Below are 24653 nucleotides of genomic sequence, written 5' to 3'. Positions count from 1 at the left end.
AACTAGTGGGCAGCTAGTTGCATCTCCTCTCAGAATAGCCTCTTAGGTGTGAATATACAACGAGGAGGGATGGGCAAACACATGCTTGGTGTGAACAGCCTCTTAGGTGTGAATATACAACATGGAGAATGCTTGGTGTGAACAAAAAAAAATAAAATGGAGAATGCTTGGTGTGAACAAAAAAAAATGCTTATTGCTAGAATGATGACAAGTGGCTTGGTAGTGCCAATGACAGGGAGCCAGGTGATGACAAGTGGCTTGGTAGTGCCAATGAAAGGGAGCCAGGTGTCGATGTTTGTGCTACCGTCTTCTTGTCTCGCAGCTCAAAAAAAGAAAAAGAAAAAAAAATTCATCTTCCTCAGCGTCCTCACACCATCGACAGTTTGTTGCAACCACTCACAACTACAGGCAAGTATTCTTTGAAAAATGAAATAAAAAATCATAAACCCACTTAGCTATCCTGACCAAGAAACAATTTATGAAAATGATAATTGTTTTTAATTTGCAGATTGTTTTTTTTTTTGAAGATGTCAGCCCTGGGTAATGAGAGATCAATGTTGCCCGTGAATGTTAAAGAGGTCGTAAGCTTTGCACTTGCAAAGATCCCTGTGTCCTCTTTCCATGAGCTCCCTGAAAAAACAGGTATGGCATGGTCCTCGAAGCTCCTTTTTCCTGGTTAGTAATAATCTCGCATCACAATTATTTTTGCTATAAAAAGATCAAGGAAACTATTGCTTCCAAGTTTTCTTTGACAGGCTTTTGTGTGTGTGTGTGTGTGTGTGTGTGTGTGTGTGTGTGTGTGTTTGGGGGGGTGGGGGTTTGTGTGGGGCTACACTCATGCATGAATGTGTGCATGTGTCGTGTATCTATGTATGTGTTTGTAGGGCATGTGAGTGTGCTTATGTGTTTTGGTGGAGGGCGTGCACACTTGTCTTTGCAGTGGTCGAGATTTCGGCAGATTCTTCGATTGCAGAGACTGTGGAATTGCTTTCAAAGCACAATATTTTCTCGGCGCCCACAACAAACCCAAATCTCGACAAGACTGTGAGCTGGTTGGAACGGTACATGGGTATGGTTGATTATGGAGCCATAATATTATGGGTACTGGAGCAAGCAGACCTTTCAGCAGTAGCATTGGCAGTGGGCTCGGCCACGGCAGCCGGAGTGGGCGCTGGGGCTGTGGGAGCTTTGTGTGCCTTAGCACTCGGTGCAACCGGTCCTGCTGCGGCCGCTGGCCTGACTGTAGCTTCTGTAGGTGCCGCTATAGCGGGCGGAGTTGCTGTGGAAAGGGGAGTTGGCAAAGATGCCCCATCAGCAGTTGATGCTCTTGGGGAAGATTTCTACAAAATTATCCTTAGAGAAGAGCCTTTCAAATCAATCAAGGCAAGAAAAAACACTTGCTCTGTATCAAAAAGTTTGTAAGTGCTTTTTGGTTTCACATGAACCTGTTTACCTCTCTAGGGGCTACTATCTGACGAAGGTATCCTCTTATCACTACACACTATGCACAACAAAATCCTTGAAATGATGTTCTTGTGCAGGTTTCGGAGATCACAAAGTCGTATAGGTGGACGCCTTTTCTTCCAATAAAGCCGGATGACTCCATGCTGACTTTGTTGCTGCTTTTATCAAAGTATCGATTGCGAAGCATTCCAGTTGTAGAGATGAACAAGCCAGATATACAAAACTTTATCACGCGAGCAGCAGTCGTGAAGGGACTTCATCAATGCAAAGGATATGATTGGTTTGAGGAGATGGCATCGAAGACACTCAAGGAGCTTGCTCTGCCTGTGATGAGACCTGACAAGGTACACACCTAGCTCAGGAGTAAAAAATCAGACAGAAGGAAATGCCTTCTTTTTGATCATTCTATGTCTAAGGATATGTGTTGTTTATGAGCCTTAATAAACCATCCCTATGATGTTCCTAGTGAGAGCCTAACGGGGTGGATTAAGAGAGCACTAATCCAAGCTAACTCCCAGTCTCACACCTGGCAAGGAGGTCTTGAAATCTGTAGGTTCCGGAGCACCACTGATAACTGGAACACCTTCCTGGCAAGACAAATAGTGGTCCAGCTAAGCATCCAAGGCTAGGTACAGCACCCTGTGCTGCCGTAGATGCCGATTCCCCTCCCTAGGACTGACGTGGCAGCTGCCCCAGGGGGGAAACACGAGTAAGAACAGGTGACCAGCAGCTAAAACACCAATTACAGCAGGCCTCCAGCCCTGTGGCAGCTAGAAGATGATGAGGCTGCCCTGTATGGCTGATCTGGGCCTGGTCGTACAGCTCTGCAGGTGGCTGTACAGTTCGTACAGTTGCTTGTACAGCAGCGGCTGCAGCTCGGGTTGCTGTGGAGGCTGAGCCAGTAGACGTCTAGGAGAAGGGAGCCCCTTGAAAGGGGTGGTAGGTGGCCATGCAAGGCAAGTTTGGCCAAGTGACTGGCCAGATGCCCCTTGGAAGAAGGGATGGTAGGTGGCCATGTAAGGCAAGTATGGCCAAGTGACTGGCCAGATGCCCCTTGGAAGGGATGGTAGGTGGCCATGCAAGGCAAGTATGGCCATATATGATATAGCATCTAAGTATCAAAGGTAACCATGTCAATGGTGAAAACTATGTATAGTAAGGGTCCTGACAAACCCAATGGTGGCAGCCATTTGGAATTGCCCCAACTATGCATGCATTCCCAATTGCGTTCCAAGCTGTCCATACATCTGGACTATGCATCAGTAGTCGTGTTTTCAGCTTGTCTTCTTGCATCATTTCAGGGCATTGAGAAAGCATGTGATCTTTGCTACCGCAATTAAAACATCTCTTCTCATGGATGTAAGAAGACTTCATGTCTTTTCAAGACTGGGTATGTCCTGCTTCTTTCTATGCTTTGTAGCATGTGGCTTCTTACCTTCATTTTCAGCCTCATCCTCTTCATGAGGATCCTTTCTAGTCCCTTGTCCTTTCCCAGGTATGTTTGAATCTTTTCAGTGAGGTATTTCACATGCTCCTTCTCAACAGCCAGTGCTATGGGGATAAATTTCCATCCCATCTTGAAAGATTGGCTGTAATCCAGCCTCAAATTTTTGCATCTTGTCCTCCCCATCGATATGCATGAAAAGCAACACCTTCCAAATCGGGCATGGTAAGCTTCCACTTTCTCATGCTCTTTCTGGCTGAGCACCTCCCACTCTTTGATGATCTTCTTCTGAAAGTTAGGAGGTAAGAAGTGCTTATGGAAACTGGTCTTGAAACCCTGCCAGGTTTTGGGAGCAATGCCAAGCAGCTTCTATGCCAACCACCAAGAGCTTGCAGTGCCCTTGAGTTGATGTCCCACTTGTTTTAGCTTGGACTTGTCTGAGTAGGGCTCTTCCAGAATTCAAACTGGGATATGAAAGCAAGGGCTTTGTCCACATTCATGTCCCGTTTTGGAAGTCATCAGACTTGACCTGTTTATCTCGTGTCTTGAACTCCGTGAGCTTCTTTGGAGGGGGAGAAGACTATTTGGGCTGATCCTTCTCTTCCAATTCATGTCCACATTGGAAGTCATCAAACTCGACCTGTTTATCCTGTCTTGAACTCCATGACCTTCTTTTGAGAGGGGGAGAAGACTCTTCGGACTGATCCTCCTCTTCTAACTCTGGCATCTTTCTTTTGCTTCTACTTGTAGCATATGGCATAACAACCTCCTCCTCTAATGCCTTCCCTTTATCATTGCCCACTGGACCCATAAGCTTCTTGCCTTTTTATCTTGCAGATGTATCCCTCGTACCTTATACGGGACCCTTAGCATGCATGATAGGCTGTGATTGATTTTGACCTTCATCAAGGGTTTCCATAGAAATGCTATATGGTCTGCAAATAGAGGGATTTGAGGTGGCGGTGGAGAAGGTGATGGGGAATGAACTGACATCCCTAACGTCCTGGTTTTTGCATTAGTCCTAGCTGTCCGGAAAGCCCCTAAGATTGGGTTATGGGTTGTTTACCTCTAATAGCCCATTGCACGTCTGGATTGCCTTGAAGTAGCTGGAAGCGGGCTTCTCAATCTTTCACTTGTTGCAGAGTCTCTCCAACTCATCGTCCTTCAGCTTCAATGCTTGGAGTCCTGAGAGGATCCAATTCCAAGTTAACAATGATGTTGGCCTCTGGAATAGTAGCTACGTGTGAAGTTGAGTGACTAGCTATCCTTGATTAACCCCACTAATATATGCTTAACATGAGAGAGGACCTCTTCCACGACAATGGGAAGGAAACCTCGGCTCTGATAACGGGATGAATTAAGAAAAAGCTTGCTGTCTGACCACCTTCAAGTGACTGACCCGTTTGAAATTTGGCAAATGAGGGGAGCTCTAAGGATCAAGGGTGTGATGAAGCTGCTGGTCCTGTAGAGTATACAAAAGCTCTCAAAGAGAAAAAGTGGCTCTGTTTTTGTGTGTCTTTAAATGAAAACGTCATTGTTGTGTATTTTAATCAAAATGTACTTCTGATACATGGATCAAATCCATTTGGGTGATATTATGGCATGCGGTGAAGACAAACAAATTTCTCATGAAAATTTGTGTGTTTTTGTAGGTGGTTTCCATTGATGCAAGCAAGCTGGTATTAGAAGCATTTATACTCATGAGAGAGAGGCAAATTGGTGGGCTTCCCATTCTTGAACATGAGAGTGGGAAAATTGTTGGGAACATTAGCTTACAAGATGTCCAATACCTGCTCCTAAAGGGTGATCTCTTTGCAAAACACAAGTAATCTCTTAACTTGATTATTGTTTCTTTACTGCATTCTTTTTGTTTTTGTGGGGACTTTAACAAGTAACTCAAACAAAAGGAAAAAGAAAAAAGTCAAAATACCAGACCTTTGGCAAGATGCCTACCTCATATGCATCCAGACTCCTGGGCTTTGTTAATCTAGCTCTGTTCACCTTCTTGTCGTATCCACCACATCCTTATGAGAGGTTCTATTCCCTCTTCATTGGCTACTGGCTCTTTATCACCTGAGCCATCAGTGTCCTATTGACCAGATTTGCACCTGCTGATTTCTACTCATGTCTCTTCTTGGGCCTTGGGATAGCTTGAGCTTGTTTTTATCAACAAGCGATGCATTGAACTCCTCCAGTCTTTACAGTCAAGAGAGTGCATCTTAGCTAAGGTCATCAGGCACAAGTGTCCAAGCCTCTGATGTAGTCCAGAAGTCAGCCTTCTTGTCGTATCCACTACATCCTTATGAGAGGTTCTATTCCCTCTTCATTACCTTGTTCCTGTGCAAGGGCCTTTGGCTACTGGCTCTTTATTACCTGAGCCATCAGTGTCCTATTGACCAGATTTGCACCTGCTGATTTCTACTCATGTCTCTTCTTGGGCCTTGGGATAGCTTGAGCTTGTTTTTATCAAGCGATGCACTGAACTCCTCCAGTCTTTACAGTCGAGAGTGCATCTTAGCTAAGGTCATCAGGCACAAGTGCCCAAGCCTCTGATGTAGTCCAGAAGTCAGCCTGACCAGAAAGATTTCAGTGCTAGCCAAGATATATCAGGTTGCTGTCTATAGCCAAATCTAATAATGGTTTCATGAACTTTGGTCTTGGATAAGACCTTTTGAGTTTTTCATCACATATCCGGCAGCTGTGGGCTCCAACTTAGTGCCCCATAACTGGCGGTGGCTGCTCCTGCTCCTCCTGCTGCTGCTGCTGCTCCTGCTCCTGCTCCTACTGCTCTTCCTCCTCCTCCTGCTGCTGCTATGTTGGTTCATACTATGCTTGTAACATGTGTAGGTCCAGCTTGTAGTCAGTGTTCTAGTTGTCTTCTTGAAGTTGAAGATGTTTAATCACCTTATTTGTGTGATCCAATTTCTAAGGATGTCTGGACTTGGTTTTTAGCGAAATGGACTTTTTATAAAATTTAGATCAAACGTGTGCCTGCATATATACATGTGTGGAAGCTAGTGCAAATACTTGTGTGCATGCATGCGTGTGTGCGTGAGTGCACCCATTTGTTTGTGCGTGCAGTGTGTGGAGATGAGATTGTTGGAATATATCATCTCCAGAGGGTCTACATACACCTTTTCATGCTTGTACTGGTCATTTTATGAGACCTTGCATTGGCATATTTAGTAGATATTATTCGGGCATTTTTAACAACTTTTTAGGCATTTTATGCTACTAGATAGCTGTCAACCTGTTACAGCTGGCCGACCAGTTCTTTGGAGGGATATATAAGGGCGCTCATTGATCCCCTCACTTTTCATCTCATTCTTGCATATCTGCTGGAGGTCATTGGCTGTAGCAACAGTCTCTTATGCTTGTGAGCACCTACGGGCTGGCCTCTTGCTCATTTTCAGCAATAATCAACTGTTTCCAGCCTTCTACAGTTTGTGCTTTGGGCCTACAACCTGTGATGCTCTTTCTTTCATGGTATCAAAGTTTGGCCTGTGTGGTCTTGGGCGGTCCTAACCTCTGTTTGATCGAGGTGCTCGAATTGAAGGAGGTTGTTGGAGGTGGCAATTCTCGTAGCTACTCTCTGGTTATCGCATGACTAGAAGTTGTGGTGGATTATCCCATTTGCAAGAGCATGAGAAGTCGAAGAGCCATATATAGGGTGTGGTGGCACCTTGTCATAGATATCTCCTCCGGCCGGGTTTTTGGGGAGGAGCAACGGCTAGGAGATGGGAGCCTAGCCACCGATGTTGCTCAGTGCCCTAGGGTGGTGTGCGTGCCGTTGCTGCGTGACTTTGACAGAGATGATCCCTTGGAGACCAAATATGGTCTATGGAACTTGAACAGTGATACAAAAGCTTGTGAATGTAATACATATAGTTTGCAGTGTGCACATACCATGTGTGTGTGAGTGCGCACGCGCGTAGGAGTGCACATGCTTGTCTGTGCATGCATGAGGGTGTGGAGATGACATGATTACATTACTCCTAGGAGAACAAAATATGTTCTATGGGACCTATGTAGCGATACAGAAGTTTGTGAATGTGATACACATGGTTTGGAGTGTGCACAAACCATGTGCATGTGTATGCTCATGTGTCGCTTGTGTCACCATTTGGCAGCCCAAGTGGCTCTTCCCTATTTCATGCCAAGGTACGGGAGGCCAAGGAGCTTCGTGTCGCCTATACTGAGGCCAGGACTCGTGTCATATGGGAGGCCAGGCCTCATATCACCCGTAGTGTGGCCAGGATGTGGAACCCACTGTCTGAGCCAGTTCTGTACTCGGGAACACCTACTATCTATAGGTTCCAGGAACGAGAAATGTATCCATTGCATAATGCATGTGCACACATCTCTTCTTGCTGGTAGCTAATTTCGTGTGACTTGTTTTTGTGTGACTGCCTGCTATGATGTGTCTAGTTCATGGGCAGGGGATGCCCACTCGTGAACCGTGCGAATGCCCTGTATTCTTGTATTCTGGCATGGTTTGTGGCATGTGAAGAGGTGGTTAGTATTAATCTAAAGTCTAAACCTTTGTTTATTATTATTAAGGTTTTATCACCTTAGCTGTTGGGCACCAGCCAGCCACCACTGGCTAGTGCTTGGGCCCCAAGGACCCATGTATGGGCAGCCCAATCTTTGGGCCCCCTTTTGACCATGTAAACCCACATTAGTATGCGGACACTAAAAGGAGGTGCCCACTATGCCATGTGGCATATGGGGGGGGGGGTGGTTTGGACCTCTTCCACCTCCAGGCCACCAACCTCTCCAACTCCCACACATGCTGCTTTCTCATGCATGGGAAAAAAGCAATCATCTGTCCCTGGTCTCTCTCCCTATGTAAGTCGACAGGAAGCTCTAAAAAGTAGTTGTACCTGCTGTACTCGGTTGTACTCGACCTGCTGTACCCATCTGTATCCAGCTGCCGTATATGTACTTACTGTACCTGCATGCATCCTGTTGCCGTACCTGCTGCACCTGCCTGTACATGCTGCTGTACCCGCTGTACCTGACAGTACCTGCTGCCATCGTGTATGCTGCCGTACCGTACGTTGCTGTACCTGAACTGTACTACTTGTACTGGCTGTACTCACTGTGGTACCTGCTGAATATCCCACTAGACCTACTGTACCAATTGTACTTGTGGTGAATCAGCTCTGAGAGTACTTGTTTGAGTACTTGCTATTGGTTATCATGTACTCGTACCTATTCATGTACTTGTACCTGTTCATGTACTTGTACCTTGAGGGTGTGAACCATGGTCTCTGTAAAGGAGTGAGCAAGGCTCTAGTATGAGAGCGCCTGTTCGTGCACGGTCTCGGAAGGACAATTTTGTGTTTAACACGCGGAAGCTTTGAGAGTCTTCTTTCAGCCCTAAACACTACTGAGAACATGCTGATGCAAAAACGCAGACAGAAGGGAGAGTAGAGAGAGAGAGATATGCTGGAAATTCAGTATATTCATATGGTACAAAAAGGTACCTAATCTACAGCCATAGGCTGCCTTACATAAAAGGTGGAACACACCAAAATCTCCTAGTCTAGACCCACACCCAAAGTGGGAGTGAATGATCTATCCTTGAGCACTATTGCCTATTTATAGGCTTCTTGAACAATGAAAGAGCTGGCCGACTGCTGGCCGGCCAGCCGACTGGACATAAAACTCTCAAATTCTGCTCTGCGTACTCCATGCAGCCGACAGTCCCCTTGTGCAGCCGACAGGTCAACCATGTCCTTCTCCAAGTCCAACACTAGCCAAATCTGCACTTCATGCTGCAAATCCTAGTTCTAATCATCTTTTTCTGGCTGCCCCTTCTGGATTATCTTCTGAGAATGTCCATGGCAATTCTTGGACATGATAGTTTCTTCTAGGTGTATGAGACTGGTGGTCAAGCTACTTGACTCTTTGGACGAGTCCTGCATTGAGAGTCTACTCAGACACACTTTTGTTTGGGTAACCTGTCTTCATGAAAGTGTGTCGGAGTAGATTGTCGATGTAGGACTCGTCCAAAGAGTCAAAGTAGCGTGACCACCAATGTGTCGGAGTAGTGGGTGAGGCTACTTTGACTCTTTGGATGAGTCCTGCATTGAAAGTCTACTTTGACACACTTTTGTTTGGGTAACTTGTCTTCATATTTGCATTGCATTGGATTATCTGGTTGGAAAGCCCTTGGAACTTTGTACATAGATTAAATAATCCAATAAAATATTTTAGTATAGAGGGGGGGTCGGCCCGTTCGTGGCCCTACTGGTGGTGTACTATGAGTGCTTTCCTATTGCAGTGATGTATCTTTCGGTTATCTTGTGCATTGGTAATAATGATTAGAGTGCACTTTGAACCATGCATCATGAAAATCAAGATCATTCTCATATGGATGCATGAAGATGACCTAAGTGTGTTGAAGGCCGAGATGGAATGTTTAAAGAGGCAGTTGCAAGGAGGAAGAGTTGAAGATGTTTCATGAGAACCCACAGATTCATAAGCTTATGGAGGCTGCAAAGGTTGAGTCTATGATTGCACACGCTATGGACTTTATGGCCAAGGAGTTGGGTGTGAACCCTCGGGAGATGGCTCTCGGCTATCTCATAAATAGTGGAGATGTGGTCAAAGGCAAAGTAGGTGATAGGTAATGATTTGTCTCACACGGAAAGTCCTATGTACAGAAGGATGAGGTTTTAGTGACTTCAAAGCAAGCCTCTACCTTGCAAGGGTCACGAAAGGCAAAGATATACATGCAAGAGGGAATGGCAAACTTGGTGGAAATGTATACGTGATGCATGCTTTCCATGGGGAAAGTGTTGGGCGTGTTAGCTGTCGTACTTTGCCTATGGAATTGGCTAAGGAAGGGCCCCGCCATGGGCTGAAAGTTATGCATAATGATGGGACAACCAAGGACAATCGTGTCTCACTTGCTACCCATGCCACAGAGAGTGCCCATGGAGAATGAGTCTCATGCAGAGATCCTTTTGTGAATGTAAGTGTTGGGAGGCCACCTTTGCACAAGTCACAATTGCATAGAGAACATGCCTCCGTGCCACATGTTTCTTGCCATGGTCATGTGTATGCACCTACTGCTGCCCCATTGGATAAAGGGAAGAGGAAGATAGATGAGGAAGGCCATCCTGCCAAGAGGCTAAAGGAATTTTAGGCATGTGATAAATCTGTCAAGTTTGAAACTTATCATGGTGATTATGATGCGAGCAAGGCAATGACTTTCATAGCCCAGTTTGATAGTGCCTTCAAGGATGAGGAGTTTTATGAGAAGTCAAAGAGTTGCCATGTGAGCATGTTTCTAAAGGGCTCAACTGCCCATTTGGTGTTGGTGTCGGACTCACACACTCACACACACAAACCTGCACATTAGGGTTAGGTGCAGGATAGAGAAGCTCACACACAGAAAATGAGAGGGAGAGAGAGAGAGCCAAAAGTGTGGTAGCCACAAAATGCAAGTCAACCCTTGCATGTGTGCCACATCCATATAATATAGAAATACAAAATATTATATGTAGAGTGTCCTTTCACACTTGATATCCAAGGGGAAAAACCACATGGGAAAAAGTGCCCTTGGTTAAGCCCTGTTCACACATAGCACTACCATAAGTGAGCATATTCCTACAAAGCTTCAAACTTTTCTCGAGGTAAAGCCTTTGTGAATAGATCTGCAACATTATCCTGTGTTACGTGCATGAAATATTGGATTTCGTGCCACGGCCATAGCACTCTGGCTATCAGTGAGAATGGTGGTGGGTGTCTGCTGACACTTACGAAGATCAGCAATAGTCTCCTCAACCATACACAATCTACTGTAGCTGTGAAGACTGCCCTGTACTCAGCCTCACAAGTAGATGTGGCAAGAGTACTCAACCAAGATTTGCATGAACTGCCAAGAAAAAAACAATTCCCACTGGTGGATTGCCTAGTATCATAATCACCAGCCCAATCTGAATCATTGTATGCATAAAGCTGCAAGCTGCCCCCCCTGGGATAGAACAAACCAAGATCCAGGGTACCCTGAAGATAACGAAAAATGCGTTTGACTGCTTGCCAATGCTTTGTGCCTGGACTGTGCATGAATTTGCTCAACAGAGATACCCCAAAAGATATGTCTGGCCTCGTGTTACACAAGTAAATGAGACATCCCACTGCCTGGCTGTAAATGCCGGCCTCAAAAGGCTCTCCAATATCATGCATAGTAAGAAGTACACCTGGTTCTACTGGAGTAGAAATGGGCTTACATTCATCCATGTGAAACCTTTTTAGCAAACTTTTTATATACTTAGTTTGCTGCATAACAATGCCATCATCTGTATGCATAAACTGTATGCCGAGATAGTAGTGTAAAGGCCCCAAATCTGACATATCAAATTCAGCTTTGAAATCAGCTTTGAAATCTGAAATTTGTGCTTTGCTAGTACCTGTAATCAGCATGTCATCTACATACAAGATGACTATCGGCATCGGTTTTCTTCACATACAATGTGCTTTCAGCTGGACTATTCACATAACCTTGGCTGGTTAGATGAGCATGTATTTTATCATACCAAGCTCTTGGAGCTTGCTTTAACCCATACAATGCTTTGTGTAACTTGCATACTATAATGTTCCTCACCTGGAACTACAAAACCAATGGGTTGATTTACATATACTTCCTCCTGTAAATCCCCATTTAAGAATGCAGTTTTGATGTCCAATTGATGCACTTTCTGTCACCATTTGGCCAGCCGAGTGGTTCACTCTTGCTTTCACACTATGTACATATTGGATTGGTGTCCATGGCTTATGGAATGTGCCTATGCATGTGATTGACACGTGTCATGCTGTATAGTTGGATATGATATTCCGCTGGGACTTGATGTTATCATGCCCGGAATATCTGGAGGACTTGGCTTTCCGCTGGGACTTGTGCCTTTGTGTACATGGCCGGAAACGCCTGGAGGACTTGGCTTTCCGCTGGGGCTTGTGCCTTTGTGTACATGCTCGGAAACACCTGGAGGATTGGCTTTCCACTCGGTCTGGTATCGCATATACTTGCCTGGAAACGCCTGGTATTATATGGTTTCATGAACGGAAATTGCTCATGCCAATGTTGCATTGCATAGCATCTTTATGTGCTTGCCTGCAAATGAAATTGCATGCTGTTTTCATGCCTGCATGACCTATGTGTAGTTCCGGGCTAGGGGACACCCGCCCGTGAACCGTGCGTGTGAAACTGTCTGTGCTGACATGGTTGTGTGGCATGTGAACAGGTAGTAAGTATTACCCAATCTAGGCTTAAATAGCCCTTAGGACTTAGCCAATATTTATAAGTGAGTGCGTTCCCACTTCATTAAAGTTTGGGCGCCCAAAAGTCACTTTTAAATTATGACCGCTTCCAAGTTCACACTCACTGAAGTCCCGAGGCGGACAAGACTCATTGTCCAGGACCTGATCCTCCCTTTTTACTCATAAATGGGCATCTCCCCATGTCCCTTCACCTGATTGGACCCCAATTCACTTACTTATTAAGAGAAATTCGTATTTTCTCTTCATGAATTTCCAAGCTCTCCATAGCCATACCCAACTTGCTAGGGTGTTTTCCAAGCTTCCAAGAGTGTTTCCAAGTGCTAATCACTCTCCTACTCACTCCCAATGACTGAAATTCAGCAAAACAGCTCTCATTTTTGCTGTAATTTTTGGTCTTTTTGCTGAAAACCCTAATTTCAGCCTTCCTTTCTCAAATTGAACCATAGGGGAAGCTTTCCCAGGGTTCCCTTTATCCTCTTGAAGACTTTTGTCCCGAAGGATTGCGGCAAATCGAAGATATCAACACTTCTAAAGCTTCCAACGCGAAGGCTTCCGCTTGCAACAACTTCTATGAAGACTGGTAAGCTAATTGGACAATGTGTTGTCATTACTTACTCAGTAGAAGAGCAGGACTCCTTGTTTAGCCGTCTTGTGTAGTATTTCTCTTGTCCTATGTGCTCTTGAAGATGTTGCTACCTTGCTTGGTAGAACATAGAGCCAATGGTAGAGAATATGGGCACTGAAGTCGGGCCGGGCATCAAGGCAGCTCCTTGGTGATCTACATCGACATACCATTGTTTTCTAAATGCTGAATTTCATATGCATTGGCATGGAGGATTTGGCAATGGATGCCCATGAAGCTATGTATTGAATTTCTCCAATGGTAATACAATTTACTCAAGGGAGGGGTCGGCCGTTCCGGCTCATTGTGTGTCTCTTGTCAATTTAGCAATTTACTTCTTGTATATGAGCAAGTGTCCTTCAAATCTTAGTGTATTTAAGTGTATTGATTAGCATTGTGTTCAACCAAGTTACATTGCTATCAGAGCATACGGTTCTCTTTCACTTCTATCGTGAGAGACGATCACCGTGAACACTAGCTATCTCTACACTTAGAACATTATGGACAGCCATACAATGAATGTTGGAGATGCTAATACAAGAGGCAGGGACAATGAAATGCATGCCTCCAATGCTTTACAAGATGAGCAAACTCATGTGGTGCACAATAGGGAACATGAATATGTGGGACAGCCATCCCGTGGCAAAGAGAAGATGCAAGAAGAAGAGTCCTTAGTCTTGAGGGCTGAACTTACTCGTATGCAGGCTCTTCTCCATGCACAACAAGAAGAATTGAATCTCTATCGCCGCAAGGATCCATTGGTACATGACCGTTTGAAGGCCAAGAAAGCTGAATCTTATATGGATCATGCAATGGCAATGATTGCTCAAGAGTTGCACATGCAACCGAGGAATGCAGCACGTGCATACTTGGCTCGTACCGAGGATGCCTATGCAGAAAAGGCAACCATCCCACATGTCTTGGAATCCCCACAAGTACCCGAACAAGAACTTATGTCTAAGAGAATGAACCTCCATGCGATGGGAGAGGAACAATCAGTGACTTCACGCCATGCAGGAATACCTCATGTAGCCCGTGAAGGATACAATGTTTATGGCAGTGGTCAAAATGTATGTCAAATGCCATTGCCGGCTGAAAATGTGCATGCACAACACATGCAACGTGGGCTGCAATTTTCTGTTGGTGCAGGTATTCCGCGTATCTCTCATGCTACTCATGCCTTCGAGTGTGCTCGTGAGGAAGAAGTTATGGCTGAAAATGTATCAATGCATGTTGAGGGGCCAGCCATGCCTCATGCTTATAGGGCACATGTATCTATGCCTTATGCATCACCTTTTGGTCCAAAAATGATGCCAATTACAAGGGCTGTCCCAATTGGACAAACATGAGTTAAAACATGTTGAGATGCACACACATGCATCAAAGTCTCGTGACTTCAAAGCTGGAGACAAATCTGTGAAGTTTGACACATATCATGGGGAATATGATGCATCAAAGGCACTTGCTTTTATTGCCCAGTTTAATATTGCTTTCAGTGATGAGGATTTCACTCAGAAATCCATGATCCGGCATGTAAGCATGTTCATGAAAGGCACTGCTGCCCATTGGTGGCTCACGGAGAAGCTCTCACCGAATCCTGTTAGATCATGGGAAGAGTTCAAGGAGAGGTTCTATGCTCAATTCTTGCCTCCCAATGCATTGAATGAGATAACTATGAAGTGGGATTGGGTAAAGCAAAATGAGGGGGAATCGGTAAATGCATATGTACAAAAGTTTTGGAAAGTGCTCTTGGAGGTGTCTTCATTTATGCATGTCACCGAGGCGGAAAGGAAGAGAAGGTTTCAATCGGGATTGCAACCCGTGTACAAAGCAGGATTACAAATGTATCCTGGTCATACCTTACACCAATTAATCGCAGCCGCTGCCGCCACCGCCACTGAGCAATTGGAACTCAAATTGAGTCGATCCAATAAAAGGCTAAACCCTCATTTCAAGGCAAAGAGAGGGCTGTCCAAAACCTGCAAAATGATGGACAGCCACCTAAAAGGGACCAAAACCAAGCCAAATCAAGTCCAAAAGCTGAAAATAAGTTTGCTAAAAAGTGCCCTTATAAGCTGGCAAACTTTGGTCTTAATGCTGAGAAGAAGGAGCAATATATGCGTGAAGGCAAATGCTTTACTTGTGGCAACACTGAGCACATGGCAAGAGCATGCCCAAATAAGAAGAACAAAGCTGAAAATGCTAATGTACCGAAGCCTAATGTGCATATGGTTCCGGATGTGCAAAGCAACACTTCACATGATAGCAAAGATAGGGTTGTATGTAAAGCTTGGGGACAGGTTAAAGATCACCCTGCTTTGTTCATGTTTGATGATTGTGCATCTGAAAATTTCATATCCACTCAGATGGCAGCTGCTTTGGGTATTGAACTGGAGGACATGGGTCCTCAAATTGAAGCAGGGGCTGTCTTTGTTGGTAGAGAAGTGCAGGTCATGCCTATTTTTGGCAAGTTGTGCATACACATTCAAGGCTATATGGATCATGAGGATTTTCTTGTGACGCCTTTGAATGGCTGTGATGTATTGCTTGGAAAGCCTTGGCATACACGTATTGATCCGTGCAAGGCTTACAAGACTAACAGGATCACCTTCATGCATAAAGGCCGAGAACATGTAATTGATGCTGGTGAAGAGGGTGATACCATTCCCCTTGTATCTCATGTACAAATTAAGAAAGTAATGAAAAAGAGTATTTTTGCGTACTTGATTTTTGTACGAGATCCGGTTGAGGAAAATGATGTACATGTAAACACTCTTTGTAATGATAGGCTGAAATTTTTGCAAGAGCACAATGATTGTTTTGCTAATCAGTTACCGAATGAGTTACCACCTGTACGACCGGAAGATCATCGCATTGATCTTGTGCCGGGTAGCTCACCACCTAATTGGCCAGCCTATCGTGTAAGTGCATTCCAAAAAGAGGAGATCATGAAGCAAGTAAATGAGCTTCTTGAGAAGGGTTTGGTTCAGCCAAGCTCTTTCCCATATTGTTCACCCGTCCTCCTTTCGTATGTGTGTGGATTATAGAGCTTTGAATAAGCTTACCATCAAGAATCGGTTTCCGATTCCACGCATAGACGACATCCTTGACAAGTTGGATGGATCGGCATGCTTTAGCTGAATTGACCTCAAGAGTGGATATCATCAAGTGCGTGTAGTGCCTGAGGATGTACACAAAACTGCTTTCAAGACAGCATTTGGGCTTCATGAGTATCTTGTTATGCCTTTTGGTCTTACAAATGCCCCGGCTACATTCAATAGAATGATGGATCGCATATTCCGTGGGTACAGGAAATTTACAGGTGTCTTCTCGAAGACCGAAGAAGAGCATAAAGCTCATTTGGCTATTGTTTTTGAAGAGCTCCACTTAGTCTTCTCGAAGACCGAAGAAGAGCATAAAGCTCATTTGGCTATTGTTTTTGAAGAGCTCCATAAGCATAAACTCTTCATAAATGCAAAGAAGAGTGAGTTCTTCTTGTCAGAGATACATTATCTTGGGCATAGTGTCCAAAGATGGAGTGCGGATGGATCCTGCAAAGATCGATGCAATTCGGAATTGGCCCGAATTGAGTTCGGTGCATGAGATCGGTAGTTTTCTTGGATTATGCTCTTACTACCGCAGGTTCATTCGGCACTTTACATGGATTGCTTCTCCTTTGCATGATTTGACAAAGAAGAAGGCCGTGTTCAAATGGACTAATGTAGAGAGAGATGCATCCCTCAAATTGAAAGATGCAACTACTCATGGTCCAGTGTTGATCGTTCCGGATTTGCAAAAGCCTTTTTTGTGTGGAATGTGATGCATCTGGAAATTGCATAGGAGCTTTCCTTAATCAAGAGGGACATGCCGTGGCTTATGAGAGTCGTAGATTGCATGATGCAGAGCTATCTCTTGGCATTTATGAGAAAGAGCTCTTGGCTGTAATTCATGCGCTTACTATATGGAAACACTATCTTCTTGGGGCTGATTTCACTGTGAAGACAGATCACCAGAGTTTGAGGCATTTTCTTACTCAAACTAAGTTATCAGAGAAGCATATGAGAATGGCCAATTTCCTCTCTATGTTTCATTTTCAGATCTTGCACACCCCGGGAAAGAAGAATGTAGTGGCCGATGCATTGTCACGAAAGCCGTATGTAGCAGCTATCTCGGTTGCCTCTCATGGGGACTTGTCTACCATGCGTGATTTGTATCATACGGATGCTGATTTTGCCACTATTTGGGCTGATTTGATGGCTGGTCATGCACATGCCTCATATGTGATCAAAGAGGGTTATCTCATGAAAGATAATTGCCTATGTGTGGTGTCTGACATGAGGCAAAAGGTTTTGGATGAGTGCCATGCTCCTCCATATGCTGGTCATAGAGGCATAATGCCTACTACGCACATGATTGAGCGGTATTTCTTTTGGCCAGGTATGCGGAAGGACATAGAGGCACATGTACGTGCATGTATCACCTGTCAAAAGGTCAAATTTGATAGGCAAAAGGCACCAGGTTTGCTTCAGCCATTGCCTATTCCCACGCAGCCATGGGAAAGTATTACAATGGATTTCATTATGGACTTGCCACGTACCCAACAGGGTAATGATGCAATTTGGACAATTGTGGACAGGTTTAGCAAGCAAGCTCATTTCTTGCCGGTCAAAAAGACCATCAAAGCTGAGCATATGGTTAAAATATATCTTGCACAAGTGTTCAAACATCATGGAATGCCGAAGTCCATTGTGGGGGATAGAGATCCCAGGACTACAAGTCTCTTTTGGCAGGCCTTATTTGATAATATGGGCACCAAATTGGACTTCTCATGAGCTTATCACCCTCAAACGGATGGGCAAAGTGAGGCTGCAAATTCAGCTGTGTTGGATCTCTTGAAATGTTATGTGGCGGATCAGAAGTCTTCTTGGGAGAAGTACTTACCGCTTGTGGAATTTGCATACAACAACACAGTGCATGCATCTACGGGAAAGGCCCCGTTTGAGATTGTTTATGGTAAGGTGGTTTTGCCACCCATCCTTCGCACAAAGGATGAGATATTTGAAGCTGATGAGTATGTAAGAGACTTGATATTGCTTTTGCTCAGGTGCGGACAGCCATTGCAAGGTCACACCAAGCATAAAAAGGCTGCCGACAAGCATAGAAGGCAATTGGATGTTAAAGAGAATGATTGGGTATTGCTGAAATTTGAGAAAGCAAGACTTGCAAAGAGGCCTGGCAAAGAGGGTGCATATCCTAAGCTTGCAACCAGGTACTATGGGCCTTTTCGAGTGATGAGAAGATCAATGAAGTGGCTTTCAGATTGGCATTACCTAGTCATTGGTACATACACAATGCTTTTCATGTGAGTCTCCTTCGCAAGTATGTAGGGCCAGAGCCTAGTGAAATGGTCATTGAGGATCCACCAGAAGTGGATGAGCTTGAGGAGATCTTGCAGCCAAAGGAGATTGTGTATCACAAGGAACGCAAGCTTGCTGCTCTGCAGGCAAAGTTGTGAGGCGTTACCTTGTGAAGTTTAAGAACTATCTTCCCATTGATGCTAAATGGGTAGATGAAGAGTTTTTCAAAGATTGCCCGCATGTGCTTCAGACATATTTGGATGCATTTCAGTTGCGGACAACTGTTTAGAAGCAGGGGGGAATGTCACCATTTGGCCAGCCGAATGGTTCACTCTTGCTTTCACACTATGTACATATTGGATTGGTGTCCATGGCTTATGGAATGTGCCTATGCATGTGATTGACACGTGTCATGCTGTATAGTTGGATATGATATTCTGCTGGAACTTGATGTTATCATGCCCGGAATATCTGGAGGACTTGGCTTTCCGCTGGGACTTGTGCCTTTGTGTACATGCTCGGAAACGCCTGGAGGACTTGGCTTTCCGCTGGGACTTATGCCTTTGTGTACATGCCGGGAAACGCCTGGAGGATTGGCTTTCCACTGGGTCTGGTATCGCATATACTTGCCTAGAAACGCTTGGTATTATATGGTTTCATGAACGGAAATTGCTCATGCCAATGCTGCATTGCATAGCATCTTTATGTGCTTGCTTGCAAATGAAATTGCATGCCGTTTTCATGCCTGCATGACCTATGTGTAGTTCCGGGCTAGGGGACGCCCGCCCGTGAACCGTACGTGTGAAACTGTCTGCTGACATGGTTGTGTGGCATGTGAACAAGTGGTAAGTATTACCCAATCTAGGCTTAAATAGCCCTTTATACTTGGCCAATATTTATAAGTGAGTGCGTTCCCACTTCATTAAAGTTTGGGCGCCCAAAAGTCACTTATAAATTATGACCGCTTCCAAGTTCACACTCACTGAAGTCCCGAGGCGGACAAGACTCATTGTCCAGGACCTGATCCTCCCTTTTTACTCATAAATGGGCATCTCCCCATGTCCCTTCACCTGATTGGACCCCAATTCACTTACTTATTAAGAGAAATTCGTGTTTTCTCTTCATGAGGATTTTTGGAGGCTGAAAACTCTGTTTTTCCACCATTTCTCTCCATTTCCAAGCTCTCCATAGCCATACCCAACTTGCTAGGGTGTTTTCCAAGCTTCCAAGAGTGTTTCCAAGTGCTAATCACTCTCCTACTCACTCCCAATGACTGAAATTCAGCAAAACTGCTCTCATTTTTGTTGTAATTTTTGGTCTTTTTGCTGAAAACCCTAATTTCAGCCTTCCTTTCTCAAATTGAACCATAGGGGAAGCTTTCCCAGGGTTCCCTTCATCCTCTTGAAGACTTTTGTCGCGAAGGATTGTGGCAAATCGAAGATATCAACACTTCTAAAGCTTCCAACGCGAAGGCTTCCGCTTGCAACAACTTCTATGAAGACTGGTAAGCTAATTGGACAATGTGTTGTCATTACTTACTCAGTAGAAGAGCAGGACTCCTTGTTTAGCCGCCCTGTGTAGTATTTCTCTTGTCCTATGTGCTCTTGTACCTTGCTTGGTAGAACATAGAGCCAATGGTAGAGAATATGGGCACTGAAGTTGGGCCGGGCATCAAGGCAGCTCCTTGGTGACCTACATCGACATACCATTGTTTTCTAAATGCTGAATTTCATATGCATTGGCATGTGATTGTCCTACAGTTATAAGAACAGAACTGTAAGACTCCGAGATGATACTGAGTAGAAAATACTGGAAAATACTAAAAAATGTATATCAGGTAGATCCATGTATGCTGATCAGTTGAAGTGTTGCCCTCTCCTTAGATCAAGTATCTCCGCCATGGGACTGTCTAGAATGGAGAGGTCGTAGAAGCGAGGTTAGGCGCCTCCGATGCCGAGCAATAATGGCTCTGATCTGGCGATGGTGAGGATGCCGTGGTCGGGATCCTGGTGGGCATGGCCGACGAGCACGACATAAGATAACTGCTCTATCAGTGGTGACTCCCTGGGAACGTGGTCGGTGCCCTGATGGTCCAATGGAGGAGGTATCAAGAGGTGTGTGGGCTGGGTTGTTGGTGCTGGTGCCGGTGCCGAAGAAATCTGTCAGGGTCCTCTGTCTAGGTGCATCATGGCTCGGCCTCCTGTCTGCCAAGAGGGTCTCTCTGTGTCTCCTGAGCTCAAGTAGAAACAATCCCAGGCATCTCTGATCCTTAAACTCCATGACCCTGCGTAACGGCCCAAAACCCTCTCGGAAGAGGCAGTGATATCTCCCTCGGATCTCATAATAGACTGTACATCGGCAAATGTAGTGTTCCTCTGTCTCTACCTCCTGGTAGCATAGCTGACAAATGCGGTCATCCACGATCTGATGCACATATCGCCCTGTCTCAATGCGCAGCTGGTGTAATGAGGTCCAGATTTGTCCAATGGCACAACGTATCCTATGTGATAGGTGTACAGCCATGTACGCCGGGCGGGTGATAAAATCATCCGGTGAGAGGTGTAGAAAATGGCTCTTGTAATGAGCCATTTTCGTGCCCAAGGGCTCAAGGGGGCTAGTCCATGTCCTCTCTGTGTCCACTCTGATGATATCCATCCTGATCACGCGGTTTTGCTCTGAGCGGGTGAGATCCAAAAATGGACAATCCAGACTGTACTAAAAGGGTGGTAGTGCCTCTATCCGCAAACCATGTAGGTCAAACCATGATCTCATCTGAGCGTACCAACAATGAGAGGTGTAGAAAATGGCTCTTGTAATGAGCCATTTTCGTGCCCAAGGGCTCAAGGGGGCTAGTCCATGTCCTCTCTGTGTCCACTCTGATGATATCCATCCTGATCACGCGGTTTTGCTCTGAGCAGGTGAGATCCAAAAATGGACAATCCAGACTGTACTGAAAGGGTGGTAGTGCCTCTATCCGCAAACCATGTAGGTCAAACCATGATCTCATCTGAGCGTACCAACAATGAGTATCTCCATCCTCTACCAACTGTATGGATGAGGTCAATGCCAAACGGGAGTACCTCTGCTGAGGGAGCTCCCATAGCCGCTGTAAAAAGGTAACTGCCTGGAATAGGGCCTCGGTTACTACTGGTGGGGCACCCAGCTCACAGCCCGAACAATCATGTGGTACTGATGATTTGCTCCGAATCATGCGGGCAATCATCATAATCAGTGGTCTCTCCATTTGCCTCCATCCCTCATCTGTCCCTCTCTGAGATTTGTGATGTATACTGGGCCCCGAAATTGGAGCTCCGTACAGGAGGGTCGGTGTGACAAGCGTATCAAATAGCCACAATTTGGTGCATGGCTCCTGAAACTGTATGTGTGCACACTGCCTCTCAAGTGCCCCCAAGGCTGCATGCCCTCGAGCTAATCTAGCTGCTGTTGCCTCCTTCAGGGAGAAACGCGGTCCTGTGAAAGTAACTCCCAAGTAGACATATGACCTGACATACTCTACCGGCTCCCCTCAGAAAGTGAACCGAGGCTCTGATCTCGTCACCCATGCCTGTGTGGTGTTAAACACCATAACCTTGGTTTTCCCAAGGTTCACTGTCAGATCTCTATCTGACAGAAAGCCTGTAATGCATCCAGGTGTCTCTGTAGTCCCTCTGGAGAGTCTGAGATTAGAACAATATCATCAGCATATAACAAGATGGGTATCAACACCCCTGCCAGGCATGCCCCTCGGCCTCCCAATCTGTCTACATTATCAGAGACTGCATCAATGTACAATCCAAAGAGGGTGGACGATAGCGGGCATCCCTGCTTCACCGCTATCGTGTTGGTCACCCTATCAGATAGTCCGCCTGGAGCTCGGACTCTACCTGTCACAGACTCATACAAAGCATATATCCCCCACTGCATATCCTTGGGTACCTCAATGTCATGCAATATGTGCATAAGCCTGGCACGTGGTACGGTATCGAAGGCTTTGCGGAAGTCCACAAAGCAGCAGTATATCCTTCTCTTCTGTGCCCTGCCCTCTTCAATAAGTGCCCGAAGTGTCAGTATGTGATCCAAGGTAGTAAATCCTCTTCAATAAGTGCCCGAAGGTCAGTATGTGATCCAAGGTAGTAAATCCTCTTCTGAAGCCAGCCTGTCCATGTGCTCGATGACCATGCCTCTCTACCTATCGGCTCAGCTCTGACTCCAATATAGAGTCATATAATTTGGCCAAGTAATGACCAATCATGATCGTCCTGTAGTTGCTTGGTACCGTGGCGTCCCCACTCTTAAAGAGTGGTACAATGATATGCTCTGTCCAGCTTGTCGGGAAACCCTCACAGAAAATTAGAGGGGGAGAGAGAGAGAGCCAAAAGTGTGGTAGCCACAAAATGCAAGTCAACCCTTGCATGTATGCCACATCCATATAATATAGAAGTACAAAATATTATATGTAGAGTGTCCTTTCACACTTGATATCCAAGGGGAAAAACCACATGGAAAAAAGTGCCCTTGGTTAAGCCCTGTTCACACATAGCACTACCATAAGTGAGCATATGCCTACATTTGGGAGGTCACCCATCCCAGTAGTGTTTACGCCATTGCGCGCTTAACCTCCACCACTCTAATTCCTTCCAAGCCCTGAAAATTGATGGAGGAGGGATGATAATGGCCCTAGTCTTCTATTTTTTATGTATGATCTCATTATCCCTGTCACTATGCATGTGGTATGTAGACGGCTAGGCCATGACCTTCCAACACCCTCCCTCGATGTGGGGTACCTAGAGGCTCTGACGACACTTGGCTTAGAGGCCTGCCTACACTAGAGATGTCACCCGGCTATTCTAGCATATGCACGCCTGCTAGTGATTACTTTGGGCATACCAACACGACGTAGCCTTCTTAGTTGTACACACATTCAGCCTTCGTTCAACTCCACCGAGAGGAATTGGCAAGTCGACCAGCTCTGCTAACAACATCCCAACATGCCCTCCGTGGCTTTGATACAAATTGTTGGCATCATGGTGGCTCATAGTAGATGATGAGAAATCTCATGGTTTAGACAAAATGAACATACAAATCTAGATGGTTAGCCTAATCACAATATGATTAAGATAATGATGAGCATAATGACACCAAGATGGGAGAGAGATATATTTCCATTAGATGTGTGCCTCTTAAATAGGGTGAGTACAAGATGGATTAGCAAATGCTAATCATGCTTAGTAGCTTAACAAAGTCAATGATACTCTTCACAAATCTCTCCATAATTCTAGCCTCTACATGTCCTAGATTCTAGCTTCCAAAGTCAACAAAGGAGGTTTTCATTAATGCTCCTGGCTCCTAGTACACCTCATGGATTCTTTCACCTTAACTTGTACAATTTACAACTGCTACGAGACTCTCACCTTTGACAAATGACCTAAGGCTTTGCTCTAAATCCATAATACATCAATTTATCCAATAATCCCCCCTTCAAATTGATGATCCCAACTCCTAGCAATAGCCCATGGGATGCTTCATGACTTGTCCATCCTTGTAACAACGTACATGACCCCAACGTGGAACTCACTCTAGTTTGTAGGTTTACAAAGTGGAATTCAAAAGGCATATAATGAGTACAATGGATTAGGATGTAAGTGAGTTGGCCTAGAAAGCCCATTCAGTATCAACAACAAGATTGGCCTCATGTGAGGCCTTAGCAGTATTGTCTTCATCTTCTTCTTGATTGTCTTCTTCCACAAGATTGGTAGAGATCTTCTTCTTGATGTAGCAATCCGTCTCGAAGTGCCCTGGCCTACCACAAAAGTTGCATTTACCATTTGCTTTGTTTTTGAAGGTACCTTTGTTGTTGTAGTAGGCCTCAAAATGGGAGAAGAGATGGCTTCTTCCATGTTTTTGCTTTATCTTCTTCTCTTTCTCCATCAAGGATGTAGTGATGTCGACCAACTTTGGAGATGGTAGATTGGTGAGTGTAGTGAATATGTTTCCATAGTCTTCATGTGGTAAGACTTTTAATGTAATATGCGGAAGCTTCGGAGAAGGATCGGTACTTCAAAACTCAGAAAACAGCACTCTTTTCGCGACGGAATTAACGCACAAACTGAAAGACGATGTGCAGAAAAATAGAGAGAGAAGGGGGAGATGGAGAAGGACACAGTATTGGGTCCCAATTACCCTCTGTAGGGCCCCCACCACGGATGGTGTATTTGCTTTATTAGAATGATGTAAATCTGAAAACAAATACAAAGTACTTGACCTTTTCTTGGCTGGAAAACCTGCCCTTGACCTTCAGTCCTTCACCCCTTAGCTTTAGCAAACCCTTGGCTGTCCTGGCCCTTGAATGCTTGGAGCTCTTGGTGAATTATGAGATAAATGATGGGATTATGGGCTGGGGTATTTATACCCCCTCTTGCATCCAGTCGGCTGGCTTCAGGAAGCTCCACGACTGAATATTTCAATAAAATACCTT

The 24653-nt window shown here is 45.1% G+C and overlaps 1 protein-coding gene across 4 annotated transcripts in view; it reads left to right on the top strand.

Moving 5' to 3' along the window:
* The first annotated feature begins 205 nt into the window (after positions 1–205).
* The window catches only part of LOC147610574 (Cystathionine beta-synthase (CBS) protein), a 46338-nt gene continuing 21890 nt past the window's right edge, over positions 206–24653 (top strand). For 3 of the 4 annotated variants that reach the window (XM_086786285.1, XM_086786284.1, XM_086786286.1), the window contains exons 1-5: positions 206–408; positions 528–642; positions 941–1383; positions 1542–1808; positions 4561–4733. In XM_086786285.1, coding sequence (XP_086642411.1) covers positions 229–408; positions 528–642; positions 941–1383; positions 1542–1808; positions 4561–4733 — 1178 coding nt within the window. In that variant the 5' untranslated portion in view covers positions 206–228. The remainder of the gene's footprint in view (positions 409–527; positions 643–940; positions 1384–1541; positions 1809–4560; positions 4734–24653) is intronic. The other variant, XM_086786283.1, reaches the window with a different exon arrangement.

Source organism: Cibotium barometz, chromosome 49 (genome assembly GCF_041138505.1).
Source record: "Cibotium barometz isolate CiBa-2024 chromosome 49, ASM4113850v1, whole genome shotgun sequence".
NCBI classification, from domain to species: Eukaryota; Viridiplantae; Streptophyta; class Polypodiopsida; order Cyatheales; family Cibotiaceae; genus Cibotium; species Cibotium barometz.
This window is presented reverse-complemented; position numbering and strand designations above follow the sequence as displayed.